Source organism: Trichomycterus rosablanca, unplaced genomic scaffold (genome assembly GCF_030014385.1).
Source record: "Trichomycterus rosablanca isolate fTriRos1 unplaced genomic scaffold, fTriRos1.hap1 scaffold_302, whole genome shotgun sequence".
NCBI classification, from domain to species: Eukaryota; Metazoa; Chordata; class Actinopteri; order Siluriformes; family Trichomycteridae; genus Trichomycterus; species Trichomycterus rosablanca.
The window spans coordinates 1-13289 of record NW_026947130.1 but is presented as its reverse complement, the minus strand read 5'-3'; the positions used below and the strand labels follow the sequence as shown (position 1 = coordinate 13289).

General features: G+C 37.1%; 1 protein-coding gene across 1 annotated transcript; it reads left to right on the top strand.

Moving 5' to 3' along the window:
* Positions 1 to 3109: 3109 nt before the first annotated feature.
* Positions 3110 to 10158, top strand: LOC134307542 (E3 ubiquitin/ISG15 ligase TRIM25-like; the record flags this gene model as incomplete). The annotated part of the gene is made up of 6 exons (XM_062990511.1): positions 3110 to 3201; positions 7644 to 8232; positions 8347 to 8442; positions 9115 to 9348; positions 9839 to 9998; positions 10099 to 10158. Coding segments are annotated over exons 2-6 (1135 nt in total), but the record flags the coding sequence as incomplete, so codon positions are not given.
* Between the last annotated feature and the right edge of the window lie 3131 nt (positions 10159 to 13289).

The following is a 13289-nucleotide window of genomic DNA, read 5'->3' as shown; positions in this document are numbered from 1 at the left end:
CCTTTTGTATTCGTGTTTCCTTAATTTCGTTGTGTTGTCCTTTTGTATTCGTGTTTCCTTAATTTCGTTGTGTTGTCCTTTTGTATTCGTGTTTCCTTAATTTCGTTGTGTTGTCCTTTTGTATTCGTGTTTCCTTAATTTCGTTGTGTTGTCCTTTTTGTATTCGTGTTTCCTTAATTTCGTTGTGTTGTCCTTTTTGTATTCGTGTTTTTCCTTAATGTTGTTGTGTTGTGCTTTTTGTATTTGCGTTTTTTCTTAATGTTGTTGTGTTGTTCTTTTTGTATTTGCGTTTTTCCTTAATGTTGTTGTGTTGTCAGCTTTTGTTTGTTTTGTAAATGTTATCGTGTTTTGACTCAGCGGGCCACCGTAAAAAACTAACATGGCACATACATTTAGATAAAGTTAAGAACAAATGTAAAAAAATCAACAACATACTTCGATGTATGGCAGGACAGGACTGGGGAGCAAGTAGAAAATCAATGCAAAATATTTATGAAGCACTCATGAGAACAGTTTTTGATTACAGATGTGTAGCTTATATGTCAGCAGCAGAGTCAAACCTTAAGCAACTAGACACATTACAAGCCCAGGCATTGCGAATATGTAGTGGAGCATTCAAAACATCCCCATTAGCAGCAATGCAAGTGGAAATGGGAGAAAGAATAAGAATTAAGCTAATGATGACATACTGGGCTAATCTACAGGGACAATGGGATACACATCCTGCCAAGAATATAATAAGAAATTGCTGGGAACACAATAAGACAAATTATAAAAGTTTTGGATGGATTGGCAATGCAAAGGCAAGAAGCATGGGATTACATAAATTACAGTATAGTCCCACAGTACCAATATCCCACATTCCTCCTTGGCTATTTCCCTTGCCAAAGGTAGATCTTAACCTTCAGAAAGAATTAAAAAACAAATTTTTGCATGCGACATAGTACAGAAATACATAGATAGATATTACTCAAACTTTATTCTCGTGTTTACAGATGGTTCCAAAGACCCCAAAACAGGAATTACAGGTGTGGCAGTGTATATACCAATAAATAATATACATATTAAGAAAAGGACATCAGACCATCTGGCAGTATACCCCATAGAATTATTGGCCATATTTTTAGCACTACAATTGATAGAAAAAGGGAAATAAATAATACAGTTATTCTTTCGGACAGTTTTTCAGCTCTGATAAGCATAAAGTATGGTAAATCCTCAGCCAGGACAGATATTGTTAACAAAATATTCTATATGTTACACAATTTGAAAGATAAAGGTATATCCACCAGCTTTCTGTGGGTTCCTGCCCATGTAGGAGTGGAGGGAAATGAAACAGTAGATATCCTAGCCAAACAAACCCTTAGATTAAAACAAATAAATCTACCGGTACCTTTGAGCAAAAATGAAGTTAAGGCCATAATTAGCACATGTACATATGCAATATGGCCGGAGCATTGGGATTTTGTTGAAACTGAAAGACATATGTACAATATTCAAAGACAGGTTGGCGATGGGAGGATGGCAGGTTCTAGAAGGAGAGAAGAAAACATCATCACACATGTAAGAATAGGTCACACAGGACTTAACTATACTTTATGGAAAATAGGCAAACACCCAACCGGAAGGTGTAGCTTTTGTAAAGAACCCGAAACAGTAGAACATATACTCCATATAACGAGGTCTGTGGTAGCTGGTGAACGTGCCCCGGGTTCCCAGCGAAACAGACGTTACAGAGCTCAGCAAACAAAGGGCTCTTATACCAGACCTCCCAATTAGTGCTGATCACCCACAGCTGTGGGGCTGGCTATTTAAGCCAGCTCTACACAGCAGTGGGTGTCGCACCTTTGTTTGTTTTGTGGTCTCTTGTGGCAGCTCGTCCACACTGTTGTTTAGCCATAGGTGGTAGCCCTGGTGGCGCTAGGCCATTAGGGTAAGTAAAACCGCAAGGTTTGAGGTAGTGAGGGTTTTCTTTCTGCCTCTTAGAAATAGTGTGGTGCGACGCCGCGCAGTCCTCGAACTGCTGTTTGTTTCAGCGCTAGCATTAGCTTAGCGGTCTCACTCAGTGCTCTATTAGCGCTGGTTATATCCTAGGCATCAGTGCCTTTAGTTAAACAGAACATTGGATTCTCCAACCGCTGGGTGGCGACTCCGGAAAGTACTCGGTAGTCACGCCAACATCCCCGGTTCGAATCCACACTCTCTACAGCTGCCCAGCTCTCGTGTAGTTGCTGGGTAGACTCTTTATCGCTGTCTCTTTAAAACGCTAACTTTAGCTTTAGCGGCTTTCACTCCGCGCTGTTTTAGCGTGGTAGTAATTCCGGCATCAGTGCCGTTAGTTAAACGGAACATTGGATTCTGCAACCGCTGGGTGGCAACTCCGGAAAGTAATCGGTAGTCACGCCAGCATCCCCGGTTCGAATCCACACTCTACCGTTGCTTAACCTTTCTCATTTGTTTTTCTCTTGTTTCAGATCGGTGTTTGTCAGCTTCCGTCGGAGTTTCCGATTGGGTTTTGTTTTGTTTTATGTTAGCTGTTTACCTTTTCTGTTGTCCTTATTAATTAAATAAAATATCTTTTTATATAATTTTACTTCTGCATTTGTGTCCCTTTCTTCCCACGTGACACTCCATAATTGTAAGCAATATAGTACCAACAGAACACAACTGTTTGAATCAGTACAGCGGGCAAAACATAATGATCTTTCATTATCAGGACTCTTAGGAAAAGAGGTAGGGAGGATAAGTTATTACATCAAGTTCTTAACAGAAACAGCTCTAGCGGAAAGAATCTAACAGAAATGTGGTATATTATTTTTTATTATTTTTTTTTATTTTTTTTATTTATTTTTTATGTGTTTCTTTATGTATTTATGTATTTATGTATTTTTATTTTATTTTATTTTATTTTATTTTATTTTATTTTATTTTATTTTATTATTTTATTTATTTTATTATTTTATTATTTTATTTATTTTATTTTATTTCCCTCCTTCCTTCTGTACAATCTTCTGTTCCAAACACAAAACAGTAAGTGGCGGTAATGCACCTTTAAGCTGGTATGCCAACCGCCAATAAACACAAAAGAAGAAGAAGAAGTTCAGCAGAAGTGAAACTGATCTGATTCTGTACCGTTAGAGTGTGGATCTGTTCCGTGTCTGTGTTTGTAGTTTTGTTGATAATTGAAGTTGATGAACGCAGGTGAGTTTATACATTTCCACACTTCTGTACATTACTGTGTATTGTTACTTTATGTAGTTCAGATTGTTGATTTGATTTAAACGCACTTGTTTTGAACAGAACACTCACGAACTAAACCAGGAAGTCTTGGACATTCGCCTGACATTCGAGTTTCTTTCGGCTCGTTCTCGGCTAATAAACATCCAAAAATGAGTGAAACTGCATTAACTGATTCTGCAGTAAACAAGGAACAAACTACAATCAAATATGTTAAAAAGTTTTTTCTGTAAATGTTTATTTTCTGTTATTTTTTAAATGTGAGGTTCATCTGTGTTGAAATGATAAGGAAGTGCTAAGGGAGCGTCTACAAAGTGCATGAAGCCGAGGTGTAGTTATTACCCAGTGGCATGTACCATTCAATACAACTGTATAAAGTCCTACAGTATGGGTACAGTAACAATATGTAGTGTCAACTAGGGGTGTGCTATATCGTATCGTTTACGATAATACCGGTATAATTTTTAAAACGATAAAAAAATCCCATATCGTGATAACAGCGATATTCTGCGTTGTTTACGTAATGACGTCACACAGCTACGCAAATGGCGTACGTTCGTTACGTGGATCATTTGGGCACAGCAACGAGTATGGCGGAAAGCGGCTCTGCAGTGGAGGAGCTCGTTCCACAAACTCCAAGTCCACCATAAATTAATATTTGGCAACCCAAACCCCAACCACCGCTTTGCCGGCGACTTTTTTGCGGAAGTATTTCTGCACAGGGATTCAATTCAACAGCGCACCTCCACCAAACAGTGCAGGAATACTCTTAACATTAATGTCAACCACCAACACAGAAGTATTACTACTGCTACTTAGCACTACTACTACTGTACTTAGTAGTAATTGTGGCGCGCTACAAGTAAAGGCGCCACCGGGCTCTGCTCGTTCCAGTGTTGCCAGATTGGGCGGTTATCCACCAAATTGGGCGGATTTTGTTGGGAAACAATTTAATAGCAGTTAAATAACACTTCTATTTAAAAGAAAATATTCCGTTTTAAGAAGCTCCAGCATTGTAGAAGGCTATTAAAGTAAAGTCAATTTTCAATGCTGATTTGGCTTAATAGTGTTGGTCAGTCTGTATCATATTGTTGAAAGAAAATTAAACTTAGTTTACCATACATTCACACTGGCATGCTCTGGGGTTCAAATGAGTCTCATCATTACACACAAGTTGGCAGCCAAATGATAAAGTATTGCAAAGGAATATCTTTCTTCCTCATAATGTTAAGGTTGCTATATTTTGGTTTTTCACTTGTCAGGGAAAATGAAAAGAAAAAAAGCGTATTATTATTATTATTATTATGCGGGTCTTCGTGATGTAATTCTACATGGCATTCACTGCCTGTATAGGTAAATGAGTGAGTGACTACATAAGAAAAAGGTATCAGTTTCTGTGTGACCCCTGTGTGTGAGCAATGGTCAGTCTGGCCACCCCTATGAAAATTGTCTGACTCCGCCATTACATTGTTACATTATTTTTATTGGAAAGACAAAATTCAGAAAAGTGTGCGTAATTCTTACATACTTCTTACATTTTTCTACGAAGTGTTTGAAACTTATATTAATTCTAAATCAAACCTGAACATTATTTTTTTTGCAATAGTGTTTTCTTGAAATAAATAAAATATTTTTCAGTGTTTTGTTATATCGCCAAAAATATCGTTATCGCAAAAATAACCTGAAATATCGTGATATTATTTTAGGGCCATATCGCCCACCCCTAGTGTCAACAATTCTACAAACATATATAACATATATAATATAATAAAAGATGCAAGAGTTACCTAGTGACATGTACCACCCACTACACTTAAATTACAGAAACAAACCCTACAGTATGGGTAGGGTCATTCCTACTATTTGGTGCCATTTCAGCTTGGTAACTTTCTATCAAAAATGCAAAACTTTCCATAATTTTATCATTTTATCTGAAGGAGGGCTTGTTAAACTATAAGAAATATATATTAGTCCAGCTCAGGATATTATACTCTAATAATTTTGACCAAAATATTTGCATAGGACATAGTTGACATAGGACAAATGTCTCCCCTGTTACAGGACGTTCTCGTCTTTATTATTAAGTGTTTTGAATGCACAGTTATTGCAATATTTACATTTTTTAAGAGCTTAAATGTCCCTCACTTTAGCCTGCAAATGTATTTTAAGAATGAATTAATAAACAAGCATTATCTAAAAACAGATATGTTGTATTTTTAAGGCACAATGTAATTTGAATACATTTCTTTTAGAATAAAAAGGAATTTCAGTGGAATTTGGCTCCATTTTAATTGATTTCATTTAAATCAATGAATGTTAATTTCATCAACAGGTTGGACATCATACCAGTGAACAACAGTACATCACAAAAAAAGAGCAACTCGTGTCCCCCACCCTGACCCCCCACCTTCAACCGTCAAATGTACTGAACACCTAAAGTAATTATCAGGAACATTTTTCAGTCTAGTGATCTCATAGATGTTTCAGCAACAGTACGTTATGTAACAACCCAGCAGCCCAAGTGTTTTTCTAGGAAATTCCACACTGTCTTCTCTAGTTTATTTAAAGGTTGTGGCTCTTTCATCAGGCATATAATCTGTTCATCCCTGTACCAGCTAATATCCTCTCGTGGACTTGGCCAATAGAACTTGTTTGCCCCATTCTTCAACCTCCAGAATGATTCCTGGGTAGGGTTCACCATCGTTGTTGACAATGCACCACTGCCTTTCATGATGACCTCAGGCCGTGATAGTTCTTCAATGAAATGTGGCCTTCGTCTTCTCCCAGGCTATAAACATTTCCTTCTCCCACAAGTAAAAGTTCCACCAAAGTGTTCATGTTCCTTAAATGGAAGAACATGGTCTCTGCAATGGGAATGTCTCCTCCATAGTGGACAAATTTGTCAGCTGATTCTTTAAGGGTAGCCCCAACACCATCTGGAGCCCCCTTTCCAAGGCTGGCCTTAAAAAAAAAAAAGTTCCAGCTGATGTCTTTAAAGCCTTTTTTGAAAGGTTCTTTTGATAGTAGGTAAAAGTTGCCCTTCTGTTTGTATTGAGTATCTGGGCCATCACTGAAGATATGGAGATATCTCTCCCTCACCATGTCTAACACAGGGCTGAGGTGGGCCCAGATAGCTGGGTGATTGTGCCACTTGGAAGGTGAGATGGAGCAGAAAGTCACTAATAATAAATACAATACTTGCTGGAAACACCTATTCATCTTACATCCACCCTACTATGTGTCCACCCTGTCACTGTGCAAAACAGCAACAGGGTGGACAGTAACAGGAGGGACATTTTATTCTAAACTTACCATTACTGCTCATGTGATGAACAACAGGCTAGTTCATGGTGACCACAGATGAAGATTTTTAACATGTTTATTAACCATATTGTAAAAATTACAAAAATGTACCAGTTTCCTCTATAAATAAGCATAACAGAGTGGACATGTTATGCTTTACCACATCAGTGAACCTTTTTAAAACATTGGAAAAAGATTAATTAAAGAATGATATTTACTCTAGATGATTATCCTCCAAAATGTATGCTACTTCCTGAGAGTCATGTGACTAGAGGAAGAGTCAGGAAGACAGTCCAGACAGATTTTCCTTCACAGTAACAGGTGGGACAGTCGACTCTGGGACACAACTTATTTTAAAGACTTTAAGTATTAAAAATGTATTAATAACAAAAAAATAACATTTGGTGAGGAATATTACAAATAAGGCTATACAAAAATAATGAAAAATGTAGAATTTGTTTGTTTTTTATTACTTATATTTGTAAATGAATTTGAGAAAACGTGATTGGGGACATGGCAGTTTAGCCTTCTTGCGCTAAAATTGAGTAATTATTTTAAATTAAATAATCCTGGGAACACAATTGTTTTCTATGGTAGAGGGGGTTAATCATGTAAGACAAGCTTTTAAAAATATGTATTAGCCCATTTTTACACAAAATATACCATATTATGTCACGGGGACTCAAATGGCACCAAATGCTAGTAATGACCCGGTACAGTAATAAAAAATGTTAAGGATGTAGTAGTTAACTAGTCATTTGTACTAGTTACTACAACCGCATTATAAAAGTCATACAGAATGGGTACAATAACGAATCATAAAATGTACTACAGTAAAGGTACAGTAATAATAAAATATAGAAGAACAATTGAAAAACACAAATTTTCATATAACGAAGGTTGTAGTAATTAACTAGTCACTTGTACTACTTACTACAACAACATTGCAAATTAAAAGTCCCACAGCATGAGTACAATAGGTCATAAAATTTTTTTTTTAATTAACAGAAATTGAGAAACGTAAACATGAACATAACACTCACAAAAGAAACCAGGAAGTCTGAGCTGCTGTGAATAACTTTTTTGTTTCTGTTTACGTGTAGAAAAATGGAGTCCAAAATTTCAGTAACTCAGGATGAGTTCAGCTGTTCAGTCTGTCTGGAAACACTGAAGGATCCAGCTGCTATTCCATGTGGACACAGTTTCTGTATGGTGTGTATTAACAACTGCTGGGATTGGGAGGATGATAAGGGAACATACAGCTGTCCACAGTGTAGACAAACCTTCACTCCAAGACCTGTTGTGAGGAGAAACACCATGCTGGCTGGAGTTGTGGAGAAACTGAAGAAAACAGAACTTCAAGCTCCACATCCTGGTCACTGTTTTTCTGAACCTGAAGATGTGGATTGTGATTCCTGCACTGGGACAAAATCCAAAGCTGTAAAATCCTGTCTGGTGTGTTTGGCCTCTTTCTGTGAAACTCACCTTCAGCCTCATTATCAAATTCTGTCTTATAAGAAGCACAAGCTGGTTAAGGCTTCCAGAAGACTCCAGGATCAGATCTGCTCTCAGCATGATAAACTGCTGGAGGTTTACTGTCGTACTGATCAGCAGTGTATCTGCGTGTTGTGCACCATGGATCATAAAGGACATGATACAATATCAGCTGCAGCAGAAAGAACTGAGAAACAGGTAAAAATATTATACAGCTCTCTTTAACAAGTAACAACTCATTAGCATTTACACTGACATTGTTTATGTGGTGCTCGTACACAATACAAGTAAATCCTAAATTATTTTGTGTAGAAGCAGCTGCTGGAGATCCAGAGAAAATTCCAGGAGAAAATCCAGAACAGAGAGAAGGAACTTTGTGAACTGATAAACGCTGTGGAGTCTCACAAGGTAAGTTTTATAAACAAAAAGCTCTCAGGATCAGTCCGACTCTCCTCCATAAAACCAATCTCCATTAAAAATGAGATATTTTATATCTCAGGTAACTTTGCAAGTGATGGAGCAATTTTGTTAATGAATTTAAAAAATATTTAAATTATGCCTGGTTAGTTGATGATTGATGCTGTACAACAATTCTGAGGTTGTGCTAATAATGTTTACTGATACTCAAAATAATTTCTGTAACAGTATGCTACCACCAGCACATGTTACAGTACATATGGTGTTTTTTTATTTTTATTAGATTTAATCCAGACATATAATTTTGAATTAAGGACATACAGGAGCAGATGTTTTGTATCAAAATCTGTGAGGAAATATAACATGCTGATAAATGCAGTAAAAACTAAAGTGATGATGAACACTGAAGAAGTGCTGGAGTTTAAGGTGGAAGGTAAAACTGGAACTTTCTCTTATATTCGGGAAGTAGAGTATGAAATACTGCATCATATGGACATGATGATGATGGTAACATTTACAAGAGTATGAAAAATCAAGTCATTTAGCACCATCACCAAGCTATGAGTGATAAGTCTTAGTCTGGCCAGTAAGCTACATATGAATGTGAAGGATGGACAAATATCTGAGTGAGAAACGTTTTCCTCTTTCTAAATCCTCTAACAGTGTTCTGCACAGACAGCAGTGAAGAACATTGAGAGGATCTGTACTGAACTAATCAACTCAATTAACAGAAGATGCTCTGAGCTAAAAGATCTGATCAGAGATCGAGAGACAGCAGAAGTAAGTCGAGCTGAAAAAGTCCTGAAGCAGGTGGAGCAGCAGATTGTAGAGCTGAAGAGGAAAGATGCTGAACTGGAACAGCTTTCACACACAGAGGATCCCGTCCATTTCCTCCAGGTAACAGCACTAAAAATAATTATATTATTGCTGCACCAGTCCAAGTAATAAATTACAGCGGTATCTTGTAACTTGACGTCCCCTAAACTCAAAATCTTTAAAACGTTGATGCCTTTCGTCAAGAAGTTTGGTCTTTTAAACTCGATTATTTTCATTCATTCAGACATGTTGGGGAGAGCCGGAAACGCAACAGCAAAGCATTTAAAGGCGTCTCACCCCTGATGGTAGCTTTGCGCATCTTTGTTCATCTTCCACAACTCTATAACATAGGGAAACCCCCCTCTACACAAGACACATTATGACCCATAAAGTCGTAACACTCGGGGTTCTAAGAAATTGTAAGAATCCGAATCAGCTTTTTTGAGAGATCATGAAATACTGTTAATGTTATTTGGAGAAACATCACTCTGTGCTTCATGTCAGTCGTCTATTATTTGTGATTCATCATCATCTTGTTGTTTCTCTGTGAACATTATTTGTCTGGATGTAGAATTTTCAATCTCTCTCGGCTCCTGCTGGATCTGCAGAATCAGCCGCCATCACAATCAGTCCTTTCCCCTCATTTGATGATGTTACAAAGTCTGTATCTCAGCTGAGAGAGAAAGTAGAAGAATTCTGCAAAGAGCAGTGTGCGAAGATACCAGATGAAGGTGAGTTCAAGCCCTCAGTGTTCCATTGTCTCCAAAATGCTTCGGTACTCAAACATCAAACAAAACAATCAAATCCCCATTTTGTTCATTTTTTTTGCAGTGAAGAAAGTCTGGATCACTCTGCCTACTGAACTTAAAATCAGAGAAGATTTTCTACACTGTAAGTTTCTCACAAGCACACAAACATACACAGTGCAGTGAAAAAGTATTTGCACCCCCAGTTATCTGTATTTTTACAGATTTGTCAGTTCAGATGCTACAGCAGCTCAGTTTGGTCTAAATCTAAGTCTAAATCTGATTAAGTCCAAAACCTAAACTTTATTTCCTTAGATTTAATTTAACAAAGATCTGCTCTTGTTATTTGGAATTGTTGTGTTTTTGTTTTACACAAGTGTTTAATCTTTAAATCATGAACTGATGACCAGACATTCTTTAGCCCTGAAACACCATCACACAACCACAACCATGACTGACTGTTAGTAAGATTTTTTATTGTAAAATGCTGTTATAGCTTCATTGCAAGTATAAGAATTCTGACTCATCAATTCACAGAACATCATCGCCAAAAGGCTTGAGGGTCATTAAGGTTCTTATATTGCTAAATGAGAGGCGAGGCTTTATGTTCCTCTTAGTTAACAGTGATTTTACCTTGTGACTCTCCCATGGATTTTATTTGTGTTCAGTCTCCTTCTAATACTGGAATCATTCAATCAGATCTAAATTGAGGTCAGCAGGTCCTGCAGTTTCCTAAATGTTTGTTTGGGTTCTTGTATGTTTTCCTCGATGAGACATTGATGAGCTCTTGAAGTATCTTAACTGTTCCAAGTGTCATATGGATATCATGACTCTTACTGTGGTTCACTGCAGTACTAATACATTAGGATTGGCTTTGTAACTTTTTTCAGACTGATATGTTACAATTACTTTTTGGTTTATTTTGGAATTTGTTTGGACAGTGGTGAATCATTCAGAATCCTCAGATTAGGAACATTTTGAGACCTTGCTAAAGACCACTGTTCCATGTACTTATCTTCAATAGTTATTTAAAATCACTAAGAACTTGAAATAGAGGTCATGAAGTTAAAACAACTAAAACAATCATTTAAACTTCTGTCTGTATAATTCTGATCCAAGAGATTTTCTTTCAGGAGAGATCCAGAGTCTCAGTGAATGTAGTGTCTGTGTGAATGTGTTTTTGTAATTTATTTGTGTGATTGTGTAGTGTCTGTGTGTATGTGTAGGGTTTATATGTATGTGTTTGTGTGATTGTGTAGTGTCTGTGTGTATGTGTAGGGTTTGTTTGAGTTTGTGTGATTGTGTAGTGTCTGTTTGTATGGGTAGGGTATGGATGTGTGTGTCATTGTGTAGTGTCTGTGTACGTGTAGGGTTTGAATGTGTTTAATTGTGTGATTGTGTAGTGTCTGTGTGTATGTGTAAGATTTGTATGTGTGTGTGTGATTGTTTAGTGTCTGTAAAGTTTGCATGTGTGTTTGTGTAGTGTATGTTTGTATGTGTATGATTTGTATGTGTGTATTTGATTGTGTAGTCTCTGTGTGTTTGTGTAGTGTATGTTTGTATGTGTATGATTTGTATATGTGTGTTTGATTGTGTAGTGTGTGTGTGTTTGTATGTGTGTGTTTTTGTAGTGTATGTTTGTATTTGTAGGATTTGTATGTGTGTGTTTGATTGTGTAGTGTCTGTGTGTTTGTATGTGTGATTATGTAGTGTATGTTTGTATATGTGTGTTTGTTTGATTGTGTAGTGTCTGTGTGTATGTGTATTTTTGTGTGATTGTGTAGAGTATGTTTGTATGTGTAGGGTTTGCATGTGTGTGTTTGTGTGATTGTGTAGTGTCTGTGGGATTTTGTAAAGTCTGTGTGTGTAGGGTTTGTATGTGTGTAGCTTTTGTGTGATTGTGTAGTACCTGTGTATATGTGTTGGGTTTAAACGTTTGTGGTTTGTGTGATTGTGTAGTATCTGTGTGTGTGTGTGTGATTGTGTAGTGTCTGTATGTATATGTATGGTTTGTATGTTTGTGTGATTGTGTGGTGCCTATGTGTGTAGGGTTTGTATGTGTGTATTTTTGTGTAGTAATTGTGTAGTGCCTATGTGTATGTGTTGGGTTTAAATGTGTGATTGTGTAGTGTCTGTGTGTGTATGGTTTGTGTGTATGTGTAGGGTTTGTTTGTGTGTGTGTTTGTGTGATTGTGTAGTGTATTTGTGTATGTGTGTTTGTATGTGTGTGTTTGTGTGATTGTGTAGTCTTTGTGTACGTGTGTTTGCATGCGTTTGTTTGTGTGATTGTGTAGTGTCTTTGTGTATGTGTGTTTAATTGTGTAGTGTCTGTGTGTATGTGTAGGGTTTGTTTGTGTGTGTGTTTGTGTAGTGTATTTGTGTATGTGTGTTTGTGTAGTGTCTGTGTGTATGTATTTGTATGTGTGTGTTTGTGTGATTGTGTAGTGTATGTGTGTGTGTAAATGTGTAGTGTTTGTGTAGGGTTTGTATGTGTGTGTTTGTGTGATTGTGTAGTGATTGTGTAGTGTCTGTGTATTGTTTGTATGTGTGTATTTGTGTGATTGTGTAATGCCTGTGTGTATGTGTAGGGATTTTATGTGTGTGTTTGTGTGATTGTGTAGTGTCTGTGTGTATGTGTAGGGTTTGTGTGTATTTGCAGGGTTTGTATGTGTGTGTTTGTGTGATTGTGTAGTGTCTGTGTATGTGTTTGTAATTGTGTAGTTCCTGTGTGTGTGTGTGTGTGTGATTGTGTAGCGTCTGTATGTATGTGTAGGGTTTGTATGTGTGTGTTTGTGTTATGTGTAGGGTTTGAATGTGTGCGTTTGTGTTGTGTAGGGTTTGTATGTGTGTATTTTTGTGTAGTGATTATGTAGTGCCTATGTGTATGTGTTGGGTTTAAATGTGTGTGTTTGTGTGATTGTGTAGTGTCTGTGTGTGTATGGTTTGTGTGTATATGTAGGGTTTGTTTGTGTGTGTATGTTTGTGTGATTGTGTAGTGTATTTGTGTATGTGTGTTTGTATGATTGTGTAGTGTCTTTGTGTATGTGTGTTTGCATGCGTTTGTGTGATTGTGTAGTGTCTTTGTGTATGTGTGTTTAATTGTGTAGTGTCTGTGTGTATTTGTAGGGTTTGTTTGTGTGTGTGTTTGTGTAATGTATTTGTGTATGTGTGTTTGATTGTGTAGTGTCTGTGTGTATGTATTTGTATGTGTGTGTTTGTGTGATTGTGTAGTGTTTGTGTGTATGTGCAGGGTTTGTATGTGTGTGTGTAAATGTG